Source organism: Martes martes, assembly GCF_963455335.1.
Source record: "Martes martes genome assembly, chromosome: 6".
NCBI lineage: Eukaryota > Metazoa > Chordata > Mammalia > Carnivora > Mustelidae > Martes > Martes martes.
The window spans coordinates 120118709-120143603 of record NC_137893.1 but is presented as its reverse complement, the minus strand read 5'-3'; the positions used below and the strand labels follow the sequence as shown (position 1 = coordinate 120143603).

General features: G+C 60.3%; 3 protein-coding genes across 5 annotated transcripts in view; 2 read left to right on the top strand and 1 right to left on the bottom strand.

The window, feature by feature from the left end:
• The first annotated feature begins 39 nt into the window (after nucleotides 1–39).
• Nucleotides 40–14311, top strand: C4A (complement C4A (Chido/Rodgers blood group)). The gene is made up of 41 exons (XM_080806743.1): nucleotides 40–192; nucleotides 329–527; nucleotides 733–934; nucleotides 1140–1210; nucleotides 1294–1379; nucleotides 1555–1637; nucleotides 1812–1908; nucleotides 2073–2178; nucleotides 2319–2451; nucleotides 2888–3003; nucleotides 3108–3284; nucleotides 3430–3615; nucleotides 3751–3936; nucleotides 4098–4256; nucleotides 4505–4631; nucleotides 4809–4880; nucleotides 5158–5355; nucleotides 5448–5559; nucleotides 5650–5720; nucleotides 5999–6138; nucleotides 6254–6463; nucleotides 6702–6753; nucleotides 6856–6945; nucleotides 7080–7289; nucleotides 7468–7543; nucleotides 7708–7864; nucleotides 7967–8083; nucleotides 8183–8354; nucleotides 8571–8803; nucleotides 8878–9045; nucleotides 9393–9452; nucleotides 10418–10511; nucleotides 10591–10777; nucleotides 10914–11004; nucleotides 11170–11244; nucleotides 12785–12887; nucleotides 13044–13133; nucleotides 13233–13331; nucleotides 13451–13534; nucleotides 13803–13935; nucleotides 14066–14311. The coding sequence occupies exons 1-41, from the start codon at nucleotides 128–130 to the stop codon at nucleotides 14205–14207; spliced, it is 5229 nt and encodes a 1742-aa protein (XP_080662869.1). The 5' UTR covers nucleotides 40–127; the 3' UTR covers nucleotides 14208–14311.
• Nucleotides 14312–14438: 127 nt separating this feature from the next.
• CYP21A2 (cytochrome P450 family 21 subfamily A member 2) lies at nucleotides 14439–20077 on the top strand. Of its 3 annotated transcripts, none has more exons than XM_080806745.1 (10): nucleotides 14439–17253; nucleotides 17342–17431; nucleotides 17536–17690; nucleotides 17780–17875; nucleotides 17982–18083; nucleotides 18185–18271; nucleotides 18418–18618; nucleotides 18836–19014; nucleotides 19103–19206; nucleotides 19298–20077. In XM_080806745.1, the coding sequence occupies exons 1-10, from the start codon at nucleotides 17055–17057 to the stop codon at nucleotides 19561–19563; spliced, it is 1479 nt and encodes a 492-aa protein (XP_080662871.1). In that variant the 5' UTR covers nucleotides 14439–17054; the 3' UTR covers nucleotides 19564–20077. The 3 variants fall into 3 exon arrangements, with proteins under 3 accessions (XP_080662871.1, XP_080662872.1, XP_080662870.1); XM_080806746.1 differs by having other exon boundaries at nucleotides 17780–17881; XM_080806744.1 differs by having other exon boundaries at nucleotides 17220–17431.
• Nucleotides 19588–24895, bottom strand: part of TNXB (tenascin XB) — a gene marked incomplete at its 5' end in the record, with an annotated part of 47345 nt that continues 42037 nt past the window's right edge. Inside the window, 14 exons of the mRNA XM_080806742.1 lie at nucleotides 19588–19889; nucleotides 20174–20337; nucleotides 20417–20578; nucleotides 20673–20769; nucleotides 20862–21013; nucleotides 21109–21241; nucleotides 21367–21497; nucleotides 21593–21736; nucleotides 21836–21955; nucleotides 22116–22259; nucleotides 22361–22483; nucleotides 22773–23108; nucleotides 23417–23740; nucleotides 24497–24784. Coding sequence (XP_080662868.1) covers nucleotides 19785–19889; nucleotides 20174–20337; nucleotides 20417–20578; nucleotides 20673–20769; nucleotides 20862–21013; nucleotides 21109–21241; nucleotides 21367–21497; nucleotides 21593–21736; nucleotides 21836–21955; nucleotides 22116–22259; nucleotides 22361–22483; nucleotides 22773–23108; nucleotides 23417–23740; nucleotides 24497–24784 — 2423 coding nt within the window. The 3' untranslated portion in view covers nucleotides 19588–19784. The remainder of the gene's footprint in view (nucleotides 19890–20173; nucleotides 20338–20416; nucleotides 20579–20672; nucleotides 20770–20861; nucleotides 21014–21108; nucleotides 21242–21366; nucleotides 21498–21592; nucleotides 21737–21835; nucleotides 21956–22115; nucleotides 22260–22360; nucleotides 22484–22772; nucleotides 23109–23416; nucleotides 23741–24496; nucleotides 24785–24895) is intronic.

Sequence of the window (24895 nt, the reverse complement as noted above, 5' to 3'; positions counted from 1 at the left end):
CATGGTTTCCCGGCTGTGCTGGGCCAGGGGAGGAGCAAGTTCCAGAGTCAAATCTGCTCTAAGCCCAGGGTTGACCAGAGAGGAGCAGGCAGGCAGACGGGTCTGATCCCTCTTGGGTCCTCCAGCCATGAGGCTCCTCTGGGGGCTGATCTGGGTGACCAGCTTCTTCACCTTATCCCTGCAGAAGCCCAGGTCCTGGAAGAAGGACACTAGTGCTTGAGTGGGACAGGGCTGGTGATGGGAGAGCCGACATGGGGGACGTGATGGAGGAATGAGGGATGGAGGGGCCCAGGGGCGCTGAATGCGGACCCCTTCCTGTTCTCCCTAGGTTGCTCCTGTTTTCGCCTTCTGTGGTTCACTTGGGGGTCCCCCTCTCAGTGAGGATGCAGCTCGAGAATGTTCCCCAGGGACAAGTAGTGACAGGATCAGTGTTCCTGAGAAACCCATCCAACTTGAATGCCGTCTGCTCCCCAAAGGTGGACTTTTCCCTCAGCTCAGAAAAAGACAACGTAGACCTTAGCCTCCAGGTAACTAGCCTCCACTCCCTTCTACTGCTTCTTAGTCACTCTCACCGTGCTCCCCTCTGTCTTCTAAGTGTTTGGTCATCTCATTGGCCTACCTCCTCTCTCTTCTCCCCCAACTCCCCACACTGTTACCTTTTCTGTTTCTGTCTCCATCTCTGGCTTTTTCCTTCTGCTCTGTTTCTGACCTGCTCCCTCTGCCTCCTGACAGATCTCCCCGAGAGATGCAGAGATCTGTGGCCTCTACCGCCTCCTCCGTGGCCCCGAGGTCCAGCTGGTGGCCCAGTCACCATGGCTGAAGAACTCTCTGTCTAGAAAGACAGACATTCAGGGCGTCAACCTGCTCTTCTCCTCTCGCCGGGGACACCTCTTTCTGCAGACCGACCAGCCCGTTTATAACCCTGGCCAGCGGGGTGAGTCGGACCCCAGGGCCTCTGCCTTTGGCTCCCAGCCTGCTCAAGGCATGTTTGGTATCCCGTGAGACAGTCTGAACGGTGCCACACAGGAAGGCTGCTTGGCAAATATCTGTTGCCCTTCCCCTTGCTCCCTGGAAGCGGTGGGGGCCGAGGCCCACCTTTGCAGATGGATTCCTGCTCATCTCTTGCCCTTCTCTCCCAGTTCGATACCGGATCTTTGCTCTGGATCAAAAGATGCGCCCATCCTCTGACACCCTTACAGTCACAGTGGAGGTGAGTCCCTGACCTCTCTGACCTTGATCAGCAGGGCTGCTGATCTGACCTCCCATCCATGACCGCTTCTACTCCCACTGCAGAACTCTCATGGCCTCCGTGTGCGGAAGAGGGAAGTGTACACTTCCTCCATCTTCCAGGATGACTTTGTGATTCCCGATATCTCAGAGTGAGCTCCCCCGACCTGGTGATGGTCCCTCCTGTGCCCATCTCCCGTGGCTCTCTGCCTCCAGCACCCAGTCAGACCTTGAGCCGCTCTCATAGCTCTGGTTTTCCCCCAGTCAGTCCTCTGGCTCTCCATGGGCCTCTTGCACAAGCGGGCTGAGTCCCTCCCCCATTCGTAGGCCAGGGACATGGAGGATCTCAGCCCGGTTCTCAGATGGCCGAGACTCTAACAGCAGTACCCAGTTTGAGGTGAAGAAATATGGTGAGAGCTGGAGATGGTGCGGGACGAGCATCTCCTTTCCTGAAGGAGATATGGATAGAAGGGGAGGCGGTGGGGCAGGGCAGGGGCAGGGAGGTATGGGTGCCACAGCCCCAGGGGAAGTCTTTGAAGGGTTCTTTCGCTAGTCTGACCTGCCACCCCTTCACCTTGGGTCAGTCCTTCCTAACTTCGAGGTGAAGATTGTTCCTGGAAAGCCCTACATCCTGACAGCGCCTGGCTTTCTCGATGAGATCCAATTAGACATCCAGGCCAGGTAACTCTCCCGTCCTCCATGTCCTCCATGTGGGGCACCCAGGATTCCCCATTCAGTCTGAAGGAGCTGTGAAGCCCTGCCTCCCCGCGCCGCCCCCCGCCCCCACCTTGAGACTTTGGCCTTATTTCCTAGACCCACCCTCTTCCTGTTCTCTCTGGCGGCAGGTACATCTACGGGAAGCCAGTGCAAGGGGTGGCGTATGTGCGCTTCGGGCTCCTGGGTGAGGATGGTGATAAGACTTTCCTTCGGGGGCTGGAGAATCAGACTAAGGTAGGAGGGAGAGTGGGGGTGTGGGGGAGAGGAGGAGAGTGTCGGGGAGGGGAGGAAAGTGTGGGGGAGGGGAGGAGGGTGTCAGGGTGGGGAGGAGGGAGACAAATCTCACCCCAGGCCCTGTTTTTTTTTCGCTCCAGCTGGTAGATGGCCAGTGCCATATTTCCCTCTCAAAGGCTGAGTTTCAGGGTTCCCTGGAGAAGCTTCATGTTAACATTGCCAACCTCCCTGGGCTGCGCCTCTATGTTGCCGCTGCCATCATTGAGTCTCCAGGTGAGAGGCCTCCCTGATTGTAACCCCAGCCCCCCACCTCTGACCTCGAGCTGACCCTCTGTTCTCCAGCATCAACACCATTCCCTACTCTTACCCTTGTCTTGTACCCAAAGCCAAGAAAGACCCAGGAGACTGTCCCTCCCCAGCTGTGTTTCTGGGTGGTTTCAAGAGAAGGTAACCCTTTCACTGTCTCAATTTTTTTTTTCTTCACCCATCTCTCCATCCATCCAGCAGACACAAGTTACACACCGTCCGTGTCCTAGGTCCCGTGCTGACCTCAGCACACAGAGATGAGTACAAGACGGCCCGTGCCCTCAGGAGTCTGAGGAGCTGAGTGTCTTGTGGGCAGGAAACACTCGAGCTGTGGTCACCCTGGGTCTCCCACTCCTCTCCGTGGCTCTCTGTCCTTCACCTCTCTCTGCCTCCTCTCTTGCAGGGGGAGAGATGGAGGAAGCAGAGCTCACATCTTGGCGTTTTGTGTCATCTCCCTTCACCTTGGATCTTAGCAACACCAAGCGACACCTTGTGCCTGGGGCCCCCTTTCTGCTGCAGGTCTCTCTTGGAGGGGGAGGATGAGTTGGGGGTGGGGTGTTGTCAGGAGGGTATGGGGCTTCACTGAACAGTCTTCTTTATCCGTCCCTCCCCTGCTCACCTAGGCCCTGGTCCGAGACATATCTGGCTTCCCGGCCTCTGGCATTCCTGTCAAAGTTTCAGCCACTCTGTCTCCCGGATCTGCTTCTAGAATCCAGGACCTTGAACAAAACACAGATGAGCGTGGCCAAGTCATTGTTCCCATCGTTACGTCAAAGTCCACCTCAGAAGTGCAGCTCTTGGTAGGACTCCCACTCATGGGACAGGGTAGGGGAAGGAAAGAAAGGTTGGTCAGCTTCCTGAGAATCCACGTCCTGGACTGGGGGAAGAAGCTGGTGACCGGGGCCCTTGGCATTGACCGTACCCCTGCCCTGCTTCTCTTTCTAGGTGTCTGCAGGCTCCCCTCATCCAGCTGTAGGCAGGCTCACCGTGAGAGCCCCACTCTCAGGAGGCTCCAGGTTTCTGTCCATTGAGCGGCTGGATCCTCGACCCCCTCGCGTTGGGGACACTCTCATCTTGAACCTGCGAGCTCTGGGCGTCAGTGAGGACAGCTTCTCTCATTACTACTACATGGTGCGCAGAAGCTGGTCTGTTGAGGATGGAGGGTGCGGTGCAGGGAGGATCTCAGGCAGGAGAGAGCCCTTGGGGTGGAGGGAACTGTTTCAGGATTGGGGGTGTGCAGTGAAGAGGAAACCACTCTTGCCTCAGATCCTGTCCCGGGGCCAGATCGTGTCTATGATTCGAGAAGCCAGGACGGACCTGACTTCAATCTCCGTGTTTGTGGACCATAAATTGGTACCCTCCTTCTACTTTGTGGCCTTCTACTATCATGGGGACGTCCCAGTGGCCAACTCCCTGCGCGTGGACGTCCAGGCAGGGGACTGCGAGGGCAAGGTAACTGGCATTCAGAGAGGTGGCACGTCTGTGTGTTAGGGGGTCAAGAGAGAAAGAAGACAGAGTGATTGTGAGCAGGGCATGGATTTGGTTTGGGGTACACTGAGGGCTGAAGGAAGCTCTCCCCACTCTGACTGCCCCCCTCCTCCCACCTCTGCCAGCTGGAGCTGAATGTGGACAGCATCAAGGAGTATCGTCCTGCGGAGTTTGTAAAGCTCCGCCTGCAAACCGACTCGCCAGCCCTGGTGGCGCTGGGGGCCGTGGATACGGCTCTGTATGCTGTGGGCGGGAGTTCCCACAAACCCCTCAACATGGCCAAGGTTTGTCTGGACCCTCCGTTCTCGCCAGCCCTCCCTCCCCTGTGGGGCTCATTGTCCCGGACCCAGCCCTGAGGTCTCACTCAATCTCCCCGCAGACTCCCCGCTGAGCTTCCCTAAAGCCCTGGGACCTGCGGTCTCTATTTCCCCACTCTCTTCAGGGTTGCCCATACCCTGCCTTCTCACCCAGAGCTGGGTGGCCCATCTGGGTCCCTCAACTCGTCTGCAACTTCCTGGCCTTTTCTTGCCAGGTCTTGGAAGTTATGAACAGCTATGACCTTGGCTGCGGTCCTGGAGGTGGGGACGATGCCCTTCAGGTGTTTGAGGCAGCTGGTCTGGCCTTTTCTGATGGAGAACTGTTGACCTTGTCTAGAAAGAGTGAGAACAGAGGAGGACGAGGACGGGGAGTTGGGTGGTGGGACAATCAGGAAGGAGGAGGGGCCTGAGGGTGTAAGATGAGAAGAGTGTTGGGAAGGGTGGGGCCAGGAAAGGAAGATGGGAAGGGGAGGTGGGACCCCTATCCCTGTGCTGGGCTGCAGTCCTGCTTTCTATCAGGTCTGAGTTGTCCCAAGAAGAAAACCCGGAATAAGAGAAACGTGAACTTCCAAAAGGCGATTCACGAGAAGTGTGAGTTGTGGGCGCCTGTGCAGCTCTCCACTTGGCCCAAGGGTTAGGGTGATGGGGTCTCCTTCTTGGCTGCTCTGCTCCTCAGTGAGCCCGTATATGGTATTTGGGGCCGGAGACCCAAGTTCTGGGGTTGAAGGTGGAGGGAGACTCTCTCCATTGACCAGGAACCCAAGTTCCTGGTCTCTCAGGGTGAATCCTTGTGTATCTAGAGGTCTGGGTGGGAAATGAGATATGTCTCTGTGGGGTTCCCTGTGCATACCCTCCCCCGGCCCTGCAGTGGGCCAGTATGCTTCCCCAGAAGCCCGGCGCTGCTGCCAGGATGGGCTAACGAGGCTGCCCATGATACGCTCCTGCGAGCAGCGGGCGGCTCGGGTGCGGCAGGCGGCCTGCCGGGGGCCCTTCCTGTCCTGCTGCCAGTTTGCTGAGAACCTGCGCAAGAAGTCCCGCTCCAGGGGCCAGGTGGGCCTTGCCCGAGGTGAGGCTCTGGGTGGGGCTGGGGGACTGGCAAGAGTCTGTGGAAGGGCAGAATGGTTCCCCTCCTGATTCCCCCACGCTGTGGTCCCCTAGCTCTGGAGGTCCTGCAAGAGGAAGACCTGATCGATGAGGATGACATTCCTGTGCGCAGCTTCTTCCCGGAGAACTGGCTCTGGAGAGTGGAAAAAGTGGACCGCTTCCTCCAGTGAGGGGGTGTGGTGGGCCTGGCCTTGGCTCTAGGCTGGTCTGGAGCCAGCCCAGGGTGTGACGGGGCTTCTCACCTTTCCTACTGCAGATTGTCCCATATGCTCCCTGACTCTCTCACCACATGGGAGATCCACGCTGTGAGCTTGTCTGGAAGGACAGGTGAGACGGCCCTGCCTGGACCTCAGTGCCCCCCCACAGCCATCTCCCCCTGACCGAGGCTTCCCACTGAGCCCTTTGCTCTTTGCACAGGACTGGGGGCAGACCCCTGGGGACGTCTGCACTGGCATGTGCTGGGGTGGGGAGGCTAGGGAGTGGCAGCAGGTGGGGGGCAGAAATGGGTCACCCCCTGCCCCTCCCTCCTGGGACCCTGTGGCCATGACACCCCCAGGCCTCTGGTCTCTGCCCCCTCTGCTACACCCACCACCCCCATCCACCAGGCCTGTGTGTGGCCACGCCGGCCCGGATCCGAGTGTTCCAGGAATTCCACCTGCACCTCCGCTTGCCTGTCTCTGTCCGCCGCTTTGAGCAGCTGGAGCTGCGGCCTGTCCTCTACAACTACCTGAATAAAAATCTGACTGTGAGGCCCTGCAGAAGCCCGAACACACAGGGAAGTGGTTGGGAGCTGGGGCAGCTGGAGGGTGGGGGGTCAAACCGGCCTGAGGCTCTGGCCATCCCCGTCTTCCTGCACCTAGGTGAGCGTCCATGTGTCCCCAGTGGAGGGGCTGTGCCTGGCTGGAGGTGGTGGGCTGGCCCAGAGTGTCCTGGTGCCTGCAGGCTCTGCCCGGCCTGTTGGCTTCTCTGTGGTGCCCACGGCGGCGGCGGCTGTGTCCCTGAAGGTGGTGGCTCAAGGGTCCTCGGACTTCCCTGTGGGGGACGCAGTGTCTAAGGTTCTACAGATTCAGGTGACTGGAGCAGCCCCGAATCCAGCCCCCCAGACTCCCAGATTTACACCACACCCCAAACCTGTACCCTCTCTGCTGGCCAGACACCTGAAACCAGGCCTTGGTCTGTTTACATCCTCTATAATTCTGATCCCACTCTGCCCCTGATGCTCAAACTCCAAGTCCTAGGTAATACGCACTGAGAGGGGAAGGCCATAGTACTGTGTGGCCTCTCATAGCTGTGTTTCCCCCGAGACAGAGAGAAGGGTCCATCCACACGGAGGAGATTGTCTATGAGCTCAATCCCCTGGGTGAGTGGCCCCCTCCTCCAGCCACCAGTGTCCTAATGGGGTTGTAGGTGGTGGGGGATGCTGGCAGCCAACCAGATGGCCATCTTGGCCCATCCCCCACAGACCACCGAGCCCGGACCTTGGAGATTCCTGGCAACTCTGACCCCAATATCATCCCAGATGGAGATTTCAGCAGCTTTGTCAGGGTTACAGGTGGGAGTGTTCTCCATCTCTTCTCAGGGGCAGCCTCAGATTCATGTGGCACCCAGGGACCCCTGTTTGATCCCACGACTCCACGGGTCCCCAGACCTGGTCTCTGACCCTTAAACCTCCATCTCCCCCTATAGCCTCAGAACCACTGGACACTTTGGGCTCTAAGGGGGTCTTGTCACCAGGAGGCCTGGCCTCCCTCCTGAGGCTTCCCCAGGGCTGCGGGGAGCAAACCATGCTCCTACTGGCTCCAACACTGGCTGCTTCCCGCTACCTGGACAAGACAGAGCAGTGGAGCACGCTGCCCCCTGAGACAAAGGACCATGCTGTGGATCTGATCCAGAAAGGTTCTGGGCATGGGGCAAGCAGGCGTGGGGCTGGGAGAGGGCAGTTCAAGGCAGAGGGGGAGCCCACCTAGCTAGAAGGGAGAAGGAAGGGGGTGCCTGATGGGAATGGGGAGTGTGGCCTCGGGTACATGTGGTGGGAGAGCGAGCATCGCCTCAGCAGCTGCCTCTTGTCCCCAAGGCTACATGCGGATCCAGCAGTTTCGGAAAACAAATGGTTCCTATGGGGCTTGGTTGCATCGGGACAGCAGCACCTGGTGAGGTTGGGAGAGTGTTTCCTGGTCTCTTCGGGGGCCAGGGCGGGGGGAGGGGGCAGAGCCCGATACAGTGGGAGGGTGAGTAACCAGGTGCCTGGGTGAGTAGGGGTGTGTCCCCTCGGGGAACCAGTTGCTGTCCCCAGCCATTCCTCCCTCCCCACCAGGCTCACGGCGTTTGTGCTGAAGGTACTGAGTCTGGCCCAGGAGCAGGTGGGCGGCTCACCTGAGAAGCTGCAGGAGACGGCCAAGTGGCTGCTGTCCCAGCAGCAGGCGGACGGGTCATTCCAGGACCCCTGCCCGGTTTTACACAGGGACATGCAGGTTCGGGGTTGGGAGGCCGGACAGGGGTGGGAGGGCGGTCCCTGCCCTTCCCTGCTCCTCCCTGCTCCTGGCTGACATCTTCTCTCCATCCCCTTCAACTAGGGGGGCCTGGTGGGAGATGATGAGACTGTGGCGCTCACAGCCTTTGTGGTCATCGCCCTTCAGCATGGACTGGCTGTCTTCCAGGATGACATTGCAGAGCAGTTGAAGCAGAAAGTGGTAAGAGTGTTTGCCCTTTCCTGGTCCCCAGCTTTCCCCCTCTCTCCCCAGAAACCCAGGTGTCCAGCTCTCTTGACCTTCCTCCTCACTTTCTTCTAGGAAACTTCCATCATCAGAGCGAACTCCTTCTTGGGGGAGAAAGCAAGTGCTGGGACCCTGGGTACCCATGCTGCTGCCATCACGGCCTATGCCCTGACTCTCACCAAGGCTTCTGAGGACCTGCGGGATGTTGCCCACCGCAACCTCATGGCCATGGCCCAGAAGACAGGGGGTGAGCGCCAAGAGTGTCCTGGTAGTGAGCCTGGGTCTTGGGGGACCTGGGGCCCCTGAGTATGCCCAAAGGGAGAAATTGAGTGAAGACCTCAAGAAGGAATGAAAGCCTAAGGGATAATTGGGCAGAATTGGGAGAGCTCAATACGGGTAGTGTCAGAGGGCCAGGCAACTAGCCCTGTCCACCATTCACCTGTGGGTCTCCCTTTACTTCCAGATAACCTGTACTGGGGCTCAGTCCCTGGTTCTCAGAGCAATGCCGTCCCACCCACTCTGGCTCCTCAAGGCCCAGCAGACCCCATACCCCAAGCCCCAGCCATGTGGATTGAAACCACAGCCTACGGCCTGCTTCACCTGCTGCTTCGGGAGGGCAAGTCAGAGATGGCCGACTATGCTGCAGCCTGGCTTACCCACCAGGGCAGTTTCCAAGGCGGGTTCCGCAGCACCCAGGTAGGGGCTGCCTGGGGGCTTCGGGGGTGGGTGGTCCTGAGACCGAGTGCCTGAGTGCCGGCCCACCTCCCCAGGACACAGTGATAGCCTTGGATGCTCTGTCTGCATACTGGATTGCTTCCCACACCGATGAAGAGAGGGCACTCAACGTGACTCTTAGCTCCATGGGCCGCAGTGGGTTCAAGTCCCATGAGCTGCAGCTGAACAACCACCAAATTCAGGGGCTGGAGGAGGAGCTGCAGGTGAGCCACTCCTTCACCTGGCTTGCCTCCCCCACCCCTGGGCCTCCTGTGGCCAGGCCGGAAGCCAACCCTGCCTCCCCCGACCCTTGTGGAATCCCCATGGCATCTCGGCTTGATGTCCTTGTGGGAAGACCTATTTGCCACGTGACCTGGAGAAAGTCACCTAACCTCTGAGCTTCGTTTTTCTTATCTCAAAATTAATATATGCGTAGTCTACCCAACAGGGTTTTTAGGAGGCTGAAGTGAGGTGTCAGCTCTGTGAGTGGGTGGGAGAAGAGATGAACTGGAGCAACCGTGTGCCCTTGTGTGCCCCTCTGATATCCCTTTCCCTTGTCTGTTCCTGCAAGTTTTCGTTGGGCAGCAAGATTAACGTGAAGGTGGGAGGCAACAGCAAAGGGACCTTGAAGGTAAGAGCTAGCAGCACTGAACGCCTGGGACCCCAGCATGGAGGGGCCGTGGTCTTGAGTGGGAGGCCTGAGGGGGAGCTCATGGTGAGCAGGGAGGGAAGGAAGGAGATGCCCCCGAGTGGGTGGCCCCCCTTACTGGTCTGGGTGCTCCCCCCGACTTTGGTCTCTGCCCTCTGGGCACCTGCCCTCTCCTTCTCCCCCGATCTGTGCTGATGGCATACACACCCAGCACCTCAACCCAGGCCTCTCGCCTGAGCCATAGGCCCCACATGTCACACAGCACCTCAAACCCTTTCTTCATCCCGGGTCCCCTCACCTGACCGACAGGGCCCCTTCCCCACAGTAGCCTAGCCGCCGCTCTGGAGGCCATCTTAGTGTCCCCACCCCTACCCTTCCTTATGGCCCCAGCAGCTTGTCCTTGGCTCCCCTGCTGCCCAGGGCCCATGCCACTTGTTTCCTAGACTCTGCTAAGACAGTGTTGGAACTTCTCCCTAACCTGTATCTCACCCCTCTGATCCACTGTGCACACTACCGTGAGATCAGCCTTCCAAAAACACTAGTCAGACTAGCCCTGGAGAAAAGTCAGACTCTTCCACCTACACAACTGAGCATCTGCCCACCTCCCTCGCCAGACAAATCCCCTCATGTACACAGATCTCCTTCCCTTCCTTCATCCCAAGTGACAAACTCATTCTTCTCCTGCAAGCTTTGGCCAGAAGCCTTTCCTGAGCTTTCCATTCCAGCCTTTTCTGGGCCCCATGTAGAGTGCTCGCCCCTGAGGCAGGCCCCTGTCCCCCGTCTCGCCGGGTCTCGCAGACCCTGGGCCACCCGCCTTAATGGACTGGTCAGGAGGGATGAGGGGGTGGAAGGCCTGGAATTCCTCAGCCTAGGGGATGGCCCAGGTGTGGCCTGGGAGAAAGGTCTGGGCCCCAAACGTACCCTGTTCTCACCCCTTGTTGAGCTAGATCCTTCGTACCTATAATGTCCTGGACCTGAAGAACACGACCTGTGAGGATCTTCAGATTCAAGTTACCGTCATGGGCCACATTGAATACACAAGTGAGTGTTGGGGCTGCAGGCCATTGGGCCCCAAGGGGGCCGGAGCCAGCAGCCAAGCCACCCCATTGTCCCTGTGCAGGGGAGGCCAACGAGGACTACGAGGACTATGTGTACGAGGAGCTTCCAGCCAAGGATGACCCAGATGCCGGTTCCCAGACCGTGACACCCCTGGAGCTGTTTGAGAGGCGGCGGAATCGCCGCAGGCGGGAGGCCCCTGGGGTGCCCGATGACCAGGAGTCCAGAGTGCAGTACACCGTGTGCATCTGGTGAGCGCAGGGGGCAGGGGTGGGTGGCTACGCCAGACATGGGGCACTGCCAGGCCAGGAGACGGAGGCAGAGCAGAGGCCGGGGCTGGGTGTCTGCCACCCAGAGCATGTGGGTCCTGGACATGTCTCTCTGCAGGCGGAATGGCAAGGAGGGGCTGTCGGGCATGGCCATTGCCGATATCACCCTCCTGAGTGGATTCAGCGCCCTGCGTGCCGACCTGGAGAAGGTGCAGTCAGCTGCCCAGGTGGTGGGGGGGGGTGGGCAGTTGGGAGGATGGGACTCCTTGTGCCCCAGGAGTTCGGGTCCATCGCTGAAGCTATCCCAGCCGCTGAGCCCTGTCTTGTGTAGGGGCCAGGGCCACCTCCCTGTGACCATCTGTCCTTCCCCACAGCTGACCTCCCTCTCTGACCGCTACGTGAGTCATTTTGAGACCGAGGGTCCCCACGTCCTGCTGTACTTTGACTCGGTGAGCAGGGAGGGGTGACACAGGTAGGGTGACTGTGGGTTTACTAAGCATGGTGACCTGAGAGAGGATGTGTGATGGAAGCAGGGAGACAGGATGAGAGTGTGTCGGAGCAGAGTTAGGAGCAGGCCCGGGAGACCACCCTGCATGTGGGCGATGGGGGCCGAGCTCCGGGTGCCGCTCCAGGCCTGGTGCCCGTCCGCAGGGAAGGACTCGAGAGTGAGCCCTTCATAAAGCTGAATTTATGCAACTCAAGGGCCGCCTTTGTTGCTTGTTGTTGACCTTTCTAGTTTTTTTTTTTTTTTAAAGATTTTATTTATTTATTTGACAGATCACAAGTAGGCAGAGAGGCAGGCAGAGAGAGAAGGGAGGAAGCAGGCTCCCTGCTGAGCAGAGAGCTCGGTGCGGGGCTCGATCCCAGGACACTGGGATCATGACCTGAGCTGAAGGCAGCGGCTTTAACCCAACCTTTCTAGTTTTTTTTGTTTTTGTTTTTGATATTGAAGTATATTTTCTTTTCCAAAGTGATGACAGTCATAGAGGAGTTGCTTTTGCCTTTCCATGCCATTTTTGTCTAAAACAAAGAATCATTAACCCTCTGATGGCCCTCAAACTTTTTTTGAGCATTAGCTGTAATCTCTTGGAGAAAATATGAAAAAGATGTAATACCGTAACACCTTTAGCCAGGTGTGTAGGGGTTGATGAAAGGCCCCCCCCCCAAGCCCAGTGCTTGCAGAGGGGCCAGACCCCATTAGCCTGAGAAGTCAAGAAGAGGAGTTTCATTGAACACAGTGGCAGATGAGAAGCCAGGAAGATTTTGGATGAGGAGTTGACTTAAGCAGCGTGGCTCGGGAGGGAGACTGGCAGGGAACCGGGCTGGACCAGACCAGTGTAGTGTGGGTGTGAGGAGAGGGGTCTGGGTCTAGGCCATGACGATGGGTGAGTGACAGCACCTGCCGTTATGTTATGACACATAAAGGGGGGACTTGGGTGCATCAGTAACGAAGCAAGGCCTTTGTGGTGGGACCTGGGGGTGGGCTGCTGGGGGCAAGCAGAGTGAATTTGGGGAATTTCTATGTCCCACAAGAATCCTACTGCAAGAATGAGGCTGAGTGTTTAATTTGGGAACCATCAGCCCAGAAGGGTTTGGTGAAAGCCAAGGAGCGGTTGAGACCTCCTCAGGGGAATGTGGTGGACCCGAGGACCCAGGGCCAGGGACTGTGCCTCTGGGAGGGAAGAAGAGGGATGGTCAGGCATGACAAGGTCAGAACCAGGGATGGCCAGAAGCTAACCCTGAGCTCAGAGAGTTTCATGCAGAACATGTCCATGATGTGAGGGCACTAGAGACTGGGACGAGGTCACTGTCTGGCAGTGATGTGAGCAGAGACCTCGGGGTTTTTAGAGTTTTCAGAGTTCCGGAGCCGGAAGGTACTAGCATGTGAAAGACACTGAAGATAAGACCAGACACAGGTCAAGGAGATGCAGCGCAGGGGCCTGCAGGGCCCAGGGGGTGCGTCCTGACATCTCCTCCCCACCCTGCCAGGTCCCCACCTCCCGGGAGTGCGTGGGCTTTGGGGCTGTTCAGGAAGTGCCTGTGGGGCTCGTCCAGCCGGCCAGCGCAGCTGTGTATGATTACTACAACCCTGGTGAGCGCTTGGGGGGCTCTCGGCAGGTTTGGAGTAGGTGTCCCCATATGGGACATCAGGAAGGGGGGTAAGTGCCGGGTGGCAGTGATGTCCCCCTTGGGACGGGGATGACAGTGTTGGGGGGGGTGTGCATTCTAACTGTACTCTGTCCTGCAGAGCGCAAGTGTTCTGTGTTTTACGGGGCCCCCACTAAGAGCAAACTCTTGTCCACATTGTGCTCTGCTGACGTCTGCCAGTGTGCTGAGGGTGAGAGCTGGGGCTGGGGGCGGGGTGCGGGGTGAGGGGAAGCCAGTGAGGCTGGGGCCTACACTGGCTCATCTGTCCCCCACCCCCACCCCCTGGCAGGGAAGTGCCCTCGACAGCGTCGTGCCCTGGAGCGGGGGCTGCAGGATGAGGCTGGCTACAGGATGAAGTTCGCCTGCTACCACCCCCGTGTGCATTATGGTCCGTGTGCCCGCGCCCCCCTTCCCCGCCCCACCCCAGCCCAGCTCTGTACTTGGGCCCGCGCCTCATGACCGCTGCTGGAACAAACCCGTGCTCCCTTCCCTTAAACTCCTTTGCAGGCTTCCAGGTGAAGGTCCTCCGAGAAGATAGCAGAGCTGCCTTCCGCCTCTTTGAAACCAGAATCACCCAAGTCCTGCACTTCAGTATGAAGGGGCTGGGGCTGGGGGACTTAAGGAGCCGAGGTCAGGGTTTGCGGCCCGGGTGCCCGGGACAACGGATGTTTGGAGGCTGAGCTCAAAGCCCCTCAGCCTCTTGGAAGCTCTGGGCTTGGCCATAAGTCGAAAAGCAGTTGTACGTCCCCATTAGGAGCAGTGAGGGCTAAGCGAGAGGCTCCGTGCACAGCCCCCGGCCCTCACTGGTCCTGTACCTTCCATTCACCTCTTATAATTCCCGTGCACCTTATCCTCTCAGCCAAGGACACCAAGGCCACTGTCCGTCAGACCCGAAACTTCCTGGTTCGAGCCTCTTGCCGTCTTCGCTTGGAACCTGGGAAAGAATATTTAATCATGGGTCTGGATGGAGTTACCTTTGACCTCAAGGGAGAGTGAGTTCTCTGGGCCTTGCTCTCTTCCCACATGAGGGAACGGATGGATCCCCAGTGTGCAGACCCTGCCTCGCCAGAAGCCAGGCGCCCATCCTCCCCACCCCTACTGACTGCCCTTTTGCCTCTGCAGCCCCCAATACCTGCTGGACTCGAATACCTGGGTCGAGGAGATGCCCTCTGAACGCCTGTGCCAGAGCACCCGCCATCGGGCAGCCTGCGCCCAGCTCAGCAACTTTCTCCAGGAGTACGGCACTCAGGGCTGCCAGGTGTAAGGGCTGCCCTCCCCTTCCCCTGGGGATGCCTGGACGGTCTCTGTGCCCACTGGACACAGCCCCAGGCAGTTCCAGGGGCTCAATAAAGGCCTTTGGCAGCAGAGTGTCAGTGTGTGTCTCCAGGATTGAGAGCAGTGCCCCCAAACCCCTGCCAGCCATGAGACCAGGGTTTGCCTAATCTGAGGCTCCCAGAGCCTGCATGACCCTTGGGGTTGTCACTCCCAGATCATTCCCTGGGAGCTCAGTCCATCTGCAAAGCATGCTGAGCCGACTTGAGACCCCTGCAGCCTGCACCCTAAGGGTCTGGCACCACAGCGAGGCCTCGCTCCACAGCCCTGCTGTCACCAGTCCCTGTGGCCTCAGACGCTGCTCGAGCTCAGCCTAACGCCACTGCCCTTCCACCTGACGAGTGGCTGTCGGCCACACGTTTCCCGCTCTGCCCTTGTGCAGCTGTGAGTTCTGGGGTCTCCTGCTTGTAGCTGACGTCTGGTTTCTTGAAAGCAGATGGTTGACACTTGACCTCCTTACCAGTGGTTAGGGAACTTTGCTGGAGTTGTGCAGTGACTTTGGTCTGGGTGTTAATACACTGAGTCCGCAGCCCTACTGGATCCAATCTCCCCACCTGCCTGCCTCACTCTCCCCCATTTGGTGGCACTCCTTGGGTCTTCAGGGCTGATTAGAAATCCAGCTAGAGAAATGGGCTGAGAGTGGGGTTGATGGAAGCGGAGTCTGCAGCAGCCTGCCATCCAATCGTGTAGCTGCAATTTGTGGGGCTCTCCCTCCAGGCCATGCCTTATGCCAGGTCCCCATCCTTGAAACATGGAATGTTCGGGAGCTGCCTGGTCCTGTGGGGCACGTAGTTGGGGCACCTGATCCAATCTGGGGGCAGGGAGAAGGCAAGGGCTTCCTGGAGGTGACCTCTAACATGGGTTCTGAAAGTTGAGGTGTCACGCAGAGAGTGGGGATAGGTGAGGGCATTTGAACAGATGATGGAGAATAGGAAAGACCCAGAGGCCAGGGGCAGGACAGAGCCCATTTGTGGGCACTGCATATAATTTCATCGTGTCTGAGATTGGGCTTTGGAGGTGGGGTGGAAGAGCTGGGGCTGGCAAGGGAACCAGGTCAGTTGATGAAGGTCTATTCACAATCAGGCCAGTTTTCCAGGTCACTGTTCTTTCCAGTGGAGCCCCCTCTGATGCCCTGCAGCTCTGAGAGGTTCTGTCTCCAAGGCTCCCCAGGGCTGTTGTCCCCATGGCCCTGTGGCTGCCCATCACATTTCTGTCCCCAAAGTTGGTCAGCATGGGGTGGCAGAAAGCCATTTATGAGAGCCAGGGACTCAGCTGCAGTTGTGGCAAGACAGCCACGGTTTGGGAGGTCAACCCTGAGGCAGGGGCAGTGGTGACTGCCTATTCCTTGAAATGCGCCGCTGCTTTCTCCCTCTCAGCCCTGGGTGTGGATGCAGGCTGAGCCCGAGCCTCTCCACCCATGACCCCCAGCAGTTACTGCCTCAAGCTGGTGGGTGGCGCAGCCAGTGTCTGGACTCAGGGCCTCCAGCCACAAAGCCTGTGCGCTTTGAGAGTGGCCTAAGCACTCTCAGGTGCAGGGATCAGATTACAGATCCAGGGATAGGGAATTGGGGATGATGTGGGCCTTAGGGCCTCTGATCCCTCACTCCCACTCCTAGGCAGCCCTGACTTCTCACTGAGCACTCTCACCTCTTTGGCGTGGTCTCTCAGCAAGCCCTGCCCCCAACCTTTGAGCCTCTCATCTGCCTCCTGGGACCCATTAAAGTGGTTCCTGATCGCTCCACCTGGTCCAGAGGGACCCAACCCATTATGGCAACAGCTCCCAGGATAGGGCTGGACCTCCTGATCCCAGCTGTGGCTCTCCGGCCCCTTCCTGGGGACTTTGGCATTGATGGGGGAACTTTCAGTCGTGCTGGGAACTCTCTCTTGAGCTGAGGCTGGGCCTGTAACCCATGGACTCTGACCCTGGAGGCAGTCCCATCCCACCTGCAACTGGGAGCACAAACAGCCCACGAGAGGAAAGGGCAGGCGGTAGACGCAGAGGAGGGAGGAGCCAAGAGTGAGGACCTGGCCCCTTGCTGCAGCTGTGGCATCCCCCTGTCCCTAGCTTCCAAGGAACCCCCCCTCTCCTGCTCTCTTCAGTTCTCTGAGATGCCCCCATATTTGTACAGTAATTCTTTTTGGCTCAAGCCAGCTTGGGTTGGTCCCTTTCTCTTGCAACTGAAGAGTGTATCGAGTATAGTAGAGTCCCCAAACTTGGGGGGCCATAGAGCTCTTCATCTTCTTCAACTTTTGAGATGGAAATGGGGCACGGTTAATCGTTACACTGGGACTACAGGTATAAACTGGGGTGGTCCTGACAGACCTGGCCATACGGTCACCCCATCTGCAAGTTAAAAGAAAAACACGCAGGCCCCTTTTCATCTGATGGCTGGTGAGGCAGGGATGGCTATTGTCTCTCTGAGGTAAAGCAGGAAGGTGGTCCAAGGTGGGGTGGCAGTGGGAGAGGGCTCAGGCTGGAGAGTAACCGTATTTTCCTGCCTGATTGACGTGGAGCCAGGAAGCCGATTCCGGCTGTGGGAGAAAGGTCAGGGTCGCATCCCCTTTCCTTTCTTCTTGATGGATGAAAGGCCGATTCTTTGACATGTGGACTCCCCAAGGCCAGGCGGACTGTGCCCTTCCAGGATCTGTGGGCAGGACAGTGTGCAGGGCCCCGGGGGGAGTGAAAGGAGGCCCCAGCGCAGCCCGAGCAGCAAGATGGATGGGGGGGCCTCCAACACTATAAGTGGCCCTGCCAGGGCCTTCGCTCGGGGCTCTGGCCATGCTCTTCCTCGGGCTGCTGCTGCTGACCCTGCTGGCTGGTGCCCGCCTGCTGTGGGACAAGTGGAAGTTCCGCAGCCTCCACCTCCCGCCTCTCGTGCCAGGCTTCCTGCACCTGCTGCAGCCCAACCTTCCCCTCTACCTGCTGGGTCTGACCCAGAAACTGGGGCCTGTCTACAGGCTCCGCCTTGGGCTTCGAGGTGCATTGGCTCCGTCCCCTCCACCACAGGGTTGCGGGGGGAAGCGGGGTCCCCTCCCTGCTGACATCCTGCTTTGGCCATCCCCCAGATGTGGTGGTGCTGAACTCCAAGAGGACCATCGAGGAAGCCATGATCAGGAAGTGGGTGGACTTTGCCGGCAGACCCCAGACAGCGTCCTGTAAGTGTTCAGGGCCTGTCTTGAGGGCAGGCATGGGCTGGCGGAGGCAGGAGATGTCAGGCCCGTGGCTTCCTCTGGCTGCCCGACCCCTCTCCTACTCACAGATCAGCTGGTGTCTCAGCACTTCCCGGACCTCTCCCTTGGGGACTACTCCCTGCTCTGGAAGGCTCACAAGAAGCTCACCCGCTCAGCCCTGCTGCTGGGCCTCCGCAACTCCATGGAGCCGCTGGTGGAGCAGCTGACCCAGGAGTTCTGTGAGGTGAGGCTGGATGTCCACAGTTGCCCCAGGGCAGCTTCAGCTCTCCCAGCAGCTCCCGGGCCTGTTTAGCTCCTTGTCCTTCTCCGCAGCGCATGCAAGCCCGGGCCGGCACCCCTGTGGCCATACAGGAGGAGTTCTCTTTCCTCACCTGCACCATCATCTGTCACCTCACCTTCGGAGACAAGGTCAAGGTTCTCTTGCCCTCCCTATGCTGGTGCCCTTCCTTAGCCCCTCCCTGACTCTCTCTCTGGTCCTGAACTGAAAGGATTCCCTCTTTGGGCGGGGGGGCAGGAGGATGCCTTGGTACATGCCGTTCATGACTGTGTCCAAGACTTGATGAAAACCTGGGAACACTGGTCCATCCAAATTTTGGACATCATTCCCTTTCTCAGGGTGAGGAGGTGCAGCCCAGACTCCTTGGGTCCTGGGAGAGAGAGGGGCTGGGGGAGCAGTCTTCCTTGCCAGCGGCTACACTCTCCTGCTCCCCGCCCCAGTTCTTCCCCAACCCAGGCCTCTGGAGGCTGAAGCAGGCCTTGGAGAACAGGGACCACATGGTGGAGAAGCAGCTGAGGCAGCACAAGGTGGGAACACTGCGTGTCCCTGGAGCCCCCGTGGCACACAGCCAGGGAGCCTCCTGCCCCAGAGCTGGGCAGGGTCTCCAGCATCCCACCGTCCCGGACCTGTGGCTCCCCTGAGAGCTGAGGATGGGCCCTCCTCTCCTCCACAGGAGAGCATGGTGGCAGGCCAGTGGAGGGACCTGACTGACTATATGCTCCAAAGACTGGGGAAGCCAACAGCAGAAGAGAGCCACGGACAGCTCCTTGAAGGACATGTGCATATGTCTGTGGTGGACCTGTTCATTGGTGGCACTGAAACCACAGCGACCACCCTCTCCTGGGCTGTGGCGTTCTTGCTTCACCACCCTGAGGTGCACCCTGGGGGCAGCCTGGCCAGGCCCCAGGACCTCAGCTCACTGCACCCTCCCATGGCCTGTGTTCACCCAGGCGGTGGCTTCTGCTGATCCGCATGGAGGCTGGGGGGATGGGTTGCTGCAGGGGGCAGCTGCAGGCCGGGAGGTGGGGTAGCTCTGGGTCAGCAGGCTCAGGGTTCCAGCCCCAGACACCAGGCTTGCTCCCATTTCCCAGGTTCAGCAGCGACTGCAGGAAGAGCTGGATCGTGAACTGGGCCCTGAAGCTTCAGGCTCCCAAGTCCCATACAGAGACCCCACCCGGCTGCCCTTGCTCACAGCCACCATCGCGGAGGTGCTGCGCCTGCGGCCGGCTGTGCCCCTGGCCTTGCCGCACCGCACCACGCGGCCCAGCAGGTGACTCCTAAGAGCTAGGGATGAGTGGGACCGAAAGGGGTGGAAGGGGTGGTGTGCTGGCCAGCCTCTGACTCCACCCTCCCCTCAGCATCTTGGGCTACGACATCCCTGAGGGCATGGTCGTCATCCCCAACCTGCAAGGCGCCCACTTAGATGAGACAGTCTGGGAGCGGCCCCAAGAGTTCCGGCCTGGTGCGTGGCTGGGAGGGTGCCTGTGGCGTGGGGGCGGCAGGGGCCCCTGCCCTGCGGCTACAGAACCCCGGGTCTGTCCTTCTGCCCACAGATCGCTTCCTGGCCCCCGGCGCCAGCCCCAGAGTGCTGGCCTTCGGCTGCGGGGCACGTGTGTGCCTCGGGGAGCCACTGGCGCGCCTAGAGCTCTTCGTGGTGCTGGCGCGGCTGCTCCGGGCCTTCACGCTGCTGCCCCCCGGGGGCACCCTGCCCTCCCTGCAGCCCCGGGCCCGCTGCGGCGTGAACCTCACCATGCGGCCTTTCCAGGTGCAGCTGCAGCCCCGGGGGATGGGGGCCCGGGCGCTGGGCCAGCACCCATGACAGGGCAGAATGCACGCTGGTCATACACACGCCTCAGTTTCTCCTTTTATTATTCCCATACAAACCCCTGCCCTCCCCCCTGTAAACATGGTGCTGTGAGATCGCAGATGGAGAAGGCTCCCTCTGGTGGCTGGGTGGTGACGGTGGCCCCTGGCTCTTCTCTCAGCGCGACCCCTCAGTGCTCGGCAGTCATTCTGGGGCACCGGAGAGGTGAGCGGCGGTCAGCCTCTCTGGGCCGCTGGGGGCCGGTAGCTTCTTGGTCTCAGCTTCATTTCCGTGAAGGGCACAGAGAACTCAAAGCCCTTCCAGTAGTACCAGCTCACCCCCTGGGAGAGAAGATGTCGACACAGAGTCAAAGGCACACATCCCTTCTGCTCCCACCCTTGCCCCTCTGGGGAGACGGTTCCCAGAAGACAGCCGCCCTACCGCCTCCCCCACTCCAAGATCCTCGACTGCCATGGCCCTGAGGCTTCATCTGAGCTGGACCTTTAAGTCCAATAAATCTCCCTCAAGATGCCTTGGTGAGATTGGCATTATTGTCCCACTTCACGGGTGAAGGCCCGAGCCTGCCCTCACAGCCCAGCAGGGCCCCCCACTCCCAGCCCCTCACCTGGTGGTCCACAGTGCTCCCGTAGAGCCCGTTGAGGTTGGCATAGTGGCAGTTCTTATACCACCAGGCCCCACGGTACGAGACGGCGCAGGAGATGAGCAGGTTGTTGGGGTCTCGATCCCGGGCAGAAAAGACGCTGCCACTGTGGTAGCTCATGGAGTCCCCTGGCCAGGTGTGAGAGGAACAGTGAGGGCTGCCCCGGCCTCTGCACCAGGCTGCCCCGCTCCCAGGCCCAGGCCTGACCTGCCGTGCCGTGGTAGCCGTCCAGATGAAGGCGGTAGTAGTCCGAGGCTGAGTCCACCCGGAAGGAGTCATACTGTGCGAACACGGCCTCGTCCCCGGCCCGCAGGTCCACGCGCATGGAGTAGTCGCCTGCTGCCGTCAGGCTGTGCAGGGCCTCGTTGCCTGCGGGGAGGGAGGGACAGTGCTCTCATCAGGGTCCTGGTGTCCACGGGGTTGCCGTCCCTTCCCTGGCCCTGGAGTCCTGTGGGGCACTGACCCAGCCAGAACTCCCCAGAGATGTTGCCAAAGCCGTGGGCGTAGTCCTCCCAGTCCCTCCAGAAGTCTGTCTGTCCATCCATGCGACGCTGGAACACCTGAGAAGCAGGCAGAGGCACCATTGGCCAATGGCTCCTGGCACGGCAGCCCCTTCCCCGGGCAGACCCTCGGGCTTCCATGTTCCACCCACCAGCCAGCCGCCCCCATCGGTCTCCATGTCACAGAACACATCCAGGGGCCGCTCGCGGTTGCCATTCAGGAAGATGGTGGTGGCCCTTGAGGAGCTGGCTCCGTTCTCCATCTCTTCCCCACAGTCCCGAGGAAAGGGGATTGGAAGTCCACCTGGGGAGAGGAGAATGAGGGGCTGGTCCTTTTGCTAAACCCCAGACCCCTGCTGCCTGCTCAGCCCCTGGCCATAGGTCCCAGGGCCCAAATACCAGTGGTGAAGGAGGTGGACACCGGCGGTGTGAGGCTCTCGCCCCACATGGCCCGGAGCCACACGCTGTAGGGGGTGGAGGGAAAGAGGCCCAGCAGCCGGTGCGAGGCGACCCCTCCTGGGAGCAGGATCTCCTGTGGACAGACAAGGAGCAGGTCAGGGGACAGGGAGCCCCGCTGGGAGGGCCAGAGGATGGGGCAGCACCTCCTGGAATGGAAGCTGGGAGGGGAGTTGGCCAGTGAGGGAGGGATGGGGGCACCTGGGTCTGTTCACCAGGGGTGTTGAAACTGAGCAGGTAGCCAGTCGGCAGGACTTGGGGTTCAGTCCAAGTGAGCAGGGCTGTGCGTGGGGTCACTTCCTTGGCCTCCAAGTCCTGGGGGGCCTCCAGCCCTGCGAGGGGAAAGTGGGAAGAGAGGATGGAGACGAGGCCCATCCTAGCTCCTTTGAACCTCCCCTGCCCTGCCGCGCACAGCTCCCAGCCGCACCTGTAGTGAAGGTGACGCTGGCTGGGGCGGTGAGATTGGGGCCCCGAAGACCACGCACGGTCGCCGTGTAGTTGGTGTGGAGCTCGAGGCCACTCAGAGGGTACTCCACAGCACTGCCGGGGGCTGAGCCCTGTAGTGAGGGGGCTGGCAGTGGGCTGCGCATCAGCATCTGCCCACTTTGTGCCTTGCCAGACCCCCTCTCCCCTCCCCGAACAAGTCCCCTGAGGCCTCAGCCCCGCTCACCCCCTGAGGCTGTGACCCGGACTTTATACTTGTCCACAGGGGTCTGGGGCGGCTTCCAGTGCAGCAGAGCGGATCCCTCCGTCAAGTTCAGCGCTCGGAGCTGGGTGGGGCCGTCAGGAACTGGGAGAAGGGAGGGGACTCAGAGCTGTCCCCTGTCCCCCGCTCCACCCCCCACCTTTCCAAGCTCCACTGGCCCCTGGTCCACGGTCGGAGCCTCTCACACCTTCCCCCTCCCCATTCATTCTCCCCCTACCTCCCGCCGGGGCCTAGTCCACCTTACCTGTGGTGAGGAAGCCTGTGAGAGGCTCACTCTCCTCAAAGCCACGGACAGAGACCACAGTCACCTCATAGTGAGAGCCTGGGATCAGCCCCTTGAGTTTCTGGGTCCGCGCTCGGCCGTCCACCTGCACACTCTGTGGCTCCCCTGAAAAGACACTGGCCTCAGGAGTTTGCCCCGGGAAGTGAGCAAAGTGAGTGGAGCAGGAGAGGTGAGAGCAAATGAGGACATGGACAAAAGGGTGTCACCTCCATCTGCCAGCTGGTAGGAAACTTTGAAACTGTCCACTCTGGATGCTGGAGGTGTCCAGCTGACCTGGGCTGAGGTTTCCCCAATTTCGCTGAACTGGAGGTCACGGGGGCTTTCCAGAACTGCAGGGAGGGTGTGTTGAGACGGCAGTGAGGGCACACGGCAGCAAGGCTCCTGACCCAGGATCCCCACCCCTGCCTCTTCCTGGGCTCCAGTGGCTCCAGCCCTGCTCACCTACCTCTTTCCTCTAGACCCAGGAGAGAATGTCTCTGTAGACTCCTCCAGCCCCCACCACCCACCAAGCACCGTCCCCCTCCCCCCCAAGCTGGCTGAGACACGAGGTCCCGCCCTACGAAGTACAGACCCCTCACTTCAGGGCAGCACAGGAAGGTGCCCCCTGCAGGGCCTTACCTGGGCTGAGGGTGCGGGCTGTGCCCTGGACGCTGTCGGCCTTATGGGGCCCCCGCAGCCCATACAATGTCAGGCTGTACAGGGTCCCTGGGCGCAGATCCCGGAGCACAGCCGAGCGCCGTGATCCTGGCACTGTCAGCTCCCGCTGCTGCAGGGGACGCGGGTGTGGCTCCAGGGTACTTGGCGATGGGACCCCGAAGCGGAGCAGGAAGGAGTCAAAGGCCTCTGAGGGGGCCTCCCAGTTGAGCCGCAGGGAACTGGTGGTCACATCGGTCACTGACAGCTGGGACAGGCGGGGCCCTGTCTCCCCGGGGGTCAGGCCAGCAGGAGCAGGCCCTGCACAGAGTGGGTGGGGGACAGAAGCACACAGCCTGGGTGGCCTGGGGTGGGGCTCTGGCTCCGTCCCGGGCCCGCCCTGAGTTTGTCATCTGTGAATGGAGCTAATGAGGGGCAAGCGCTCCAGGTGGGACCCGTAGTGAGCATGTGTGTGTAGAGCGGGGGCTGTCAGTGCACCCTTCCCCGCTCTGCAGAGCCCTCCTCCCGATCTGTCGTTACAGTCACCGTGCCTGGGCACTCCATCAGCCCTGCCAGTCCCAGACAGGATGTGGGGGAGGCCTCGGTGGAGGGCCCTGGCCCGGTCATACCTGTGGTGCCCTCGGCGGAGACAGGCCCCAGGCGCTTCCCTTCGTGGAGGCCGTAGAGGAAGAACGTGTAGGAGGTGCTGGGCTCCAGGCCTGACACTTGCACCTTGTTCTGGTTGCCGTCCACAAGCAAGGCCTGGGGCTGCCCCTCTGTGTCCTGATACTGGACCACGAAGGAGTCAAAGGGGCCCTGGGCCACACTCCACGAGAGGCGCAGGGAGTCTGGGGTTATGTCGCTCACTGCCAGTGTCTGCAGCTGGGGCCCTGCAGGGGGCTCAGGGGCCTCTGTGGCGGCGTGCCAGGGGCCTGGCGTGTCCACTTCTGGGGCTGCGTGGGAGAAGCCCAGGGGAGAAGCTGAGCGGGGGGGGGTGGTGGTGGTGGTGACCGAGGCTCTTCGGCCATCTTCCTTCTCGCGAACCTGCCATTCCCTGCGGTGGCACTGAGTCCAGCTACCGCCGGGCCCCTGTGAGTGCCTGCACTGTGGCCCCATCACCCCTCTGTGGGAGGGTTTGCGGTGTCGAGTCCTGCCCTTGCTTTCCCTTCTCCACCTCCGCAGCCTCTCGCGCCCCCGCGAAGGTGTGTGTGCAGCCTGCCACCCCCCACCCCCGGGGTGCCTGTGCTGCTGGTCACTCCTTGAGCTTGGGCACGTGGCCTCTGCAGAAGAGCTGAGGACAGAGAAGGGCCCACGCGCTGCATCCCGCTGAGCTGAGCGGGGTGTCAGCACGTCCCAGGGAGGAGCCTGCTCTGTCAGCGCCTCTCGCCTATGTCCTTCTCCAGTTATTTTCCACTTGAGAGAAAAGGCTCCTGACTCATTCACGGGAGGGGGTTTGCCTCTGTCCGGTAAGAGTTGCCTCAGGAGAGGGACTACGGGGAACAGCTGTCAGCATGGGGCGGCGGGGGGGTGTTGGGAGGCTGGGGGCCGTTGCCAGGGCCTTTCCTGCGCCTGCCCTGCCCGCCTCCACAGACTCCTTGGCTACCATCCGAGCTGGCCCCACCGCACTTCCCTCCCTCCCGAGCTCTGGGCAGGCCTCCTTATGCCCCAGGCCCAAGCCCGCCAGTCAGTCCCTTCGACCTTCCGCTCACCTGTCACTCCCAGGACAGAGATGGGGCCCAGGCGCTGTCCCCTGTGGAGCCCATACAGCAGAAACTTGTATTTCCTGCCCGGCTCCAGACCCTCTATGGTGACTTCCCGCTGGTCTTTGGCTGCAGGCACTGCCTGGGGCTGCCCAGCTGGGTCCCTATACTGGACCACAAAGGAATCAAACGTGCCCTGGGCCACCGTCCACGAGAGGCGCAGGGAGTCTGGGGTCCCATCTGTCACTGTCAGCTCCCCAAGGCGGGGTGGGCGCTGCCTCTCCTTCTCCAGGGGAGCTGTGGAGAGAGCGGGAGGAGAAACTCTATCAAGAGCTACCTCTACTGCAGCCTTGGCGCCTTCTGGGAGGCACGAGGCTCTAGGAGAGGGTCCCTGCAGTGTGGCTTTGA

What these genes read in the sequence shown, in the direction of transcription:
- C4A (XM_080806743.1), top strand. Translation starts at nt 128, where the DNA reads ATGAGGCTCCTCTGGGGGCTGATCTGGGTGACCAGCTTCTTCACCTTA. An exon ending in CAGGGGACTGCGAGGGCAAG is followed by an intron (nt 3,937 to 4,097) that starts GTAACTGGCATT and finishes CACCTCTGCCAG; the next exon opens with CTGGAGCTGAATGTGGACAG. An exon ending in GAGCTTGTCTGGAAGGACAG is followed by an intron (nt 5,721 to 5,998) that starts GTGAGACGGCCC and finishes CCCATCCACCAG; the next exon opens with GCCTGTGTGTGGCCACGCCG.
- CYP21A2 (XM_080806746.1), top strand. Translation starts at nt 17,055, where the DNA reads ATGCTCTTCCTCGGGCTGCTGCTGCTGACCCTGCTGGCTGGTGCCCGC. An exon ending in GCTCCGCCTTGGGCTTCGAG is followed by an intron (nt 17,254 to 17,341) that starts GTGCATTGGCTC and finishes GCCATCCCCCAG; the next exon opens with ATGTGGTGGTGCTGAACTCC. An exon ending in CCTTCGGAGACAAGGTCAAG is followed by an intron (nt 17,882 to 17,981) that starts GTTCTCTTGCCC and finishes GCGGGGGGGCAG; the next exon opens with GAGGATGCCTTGGTACATGC.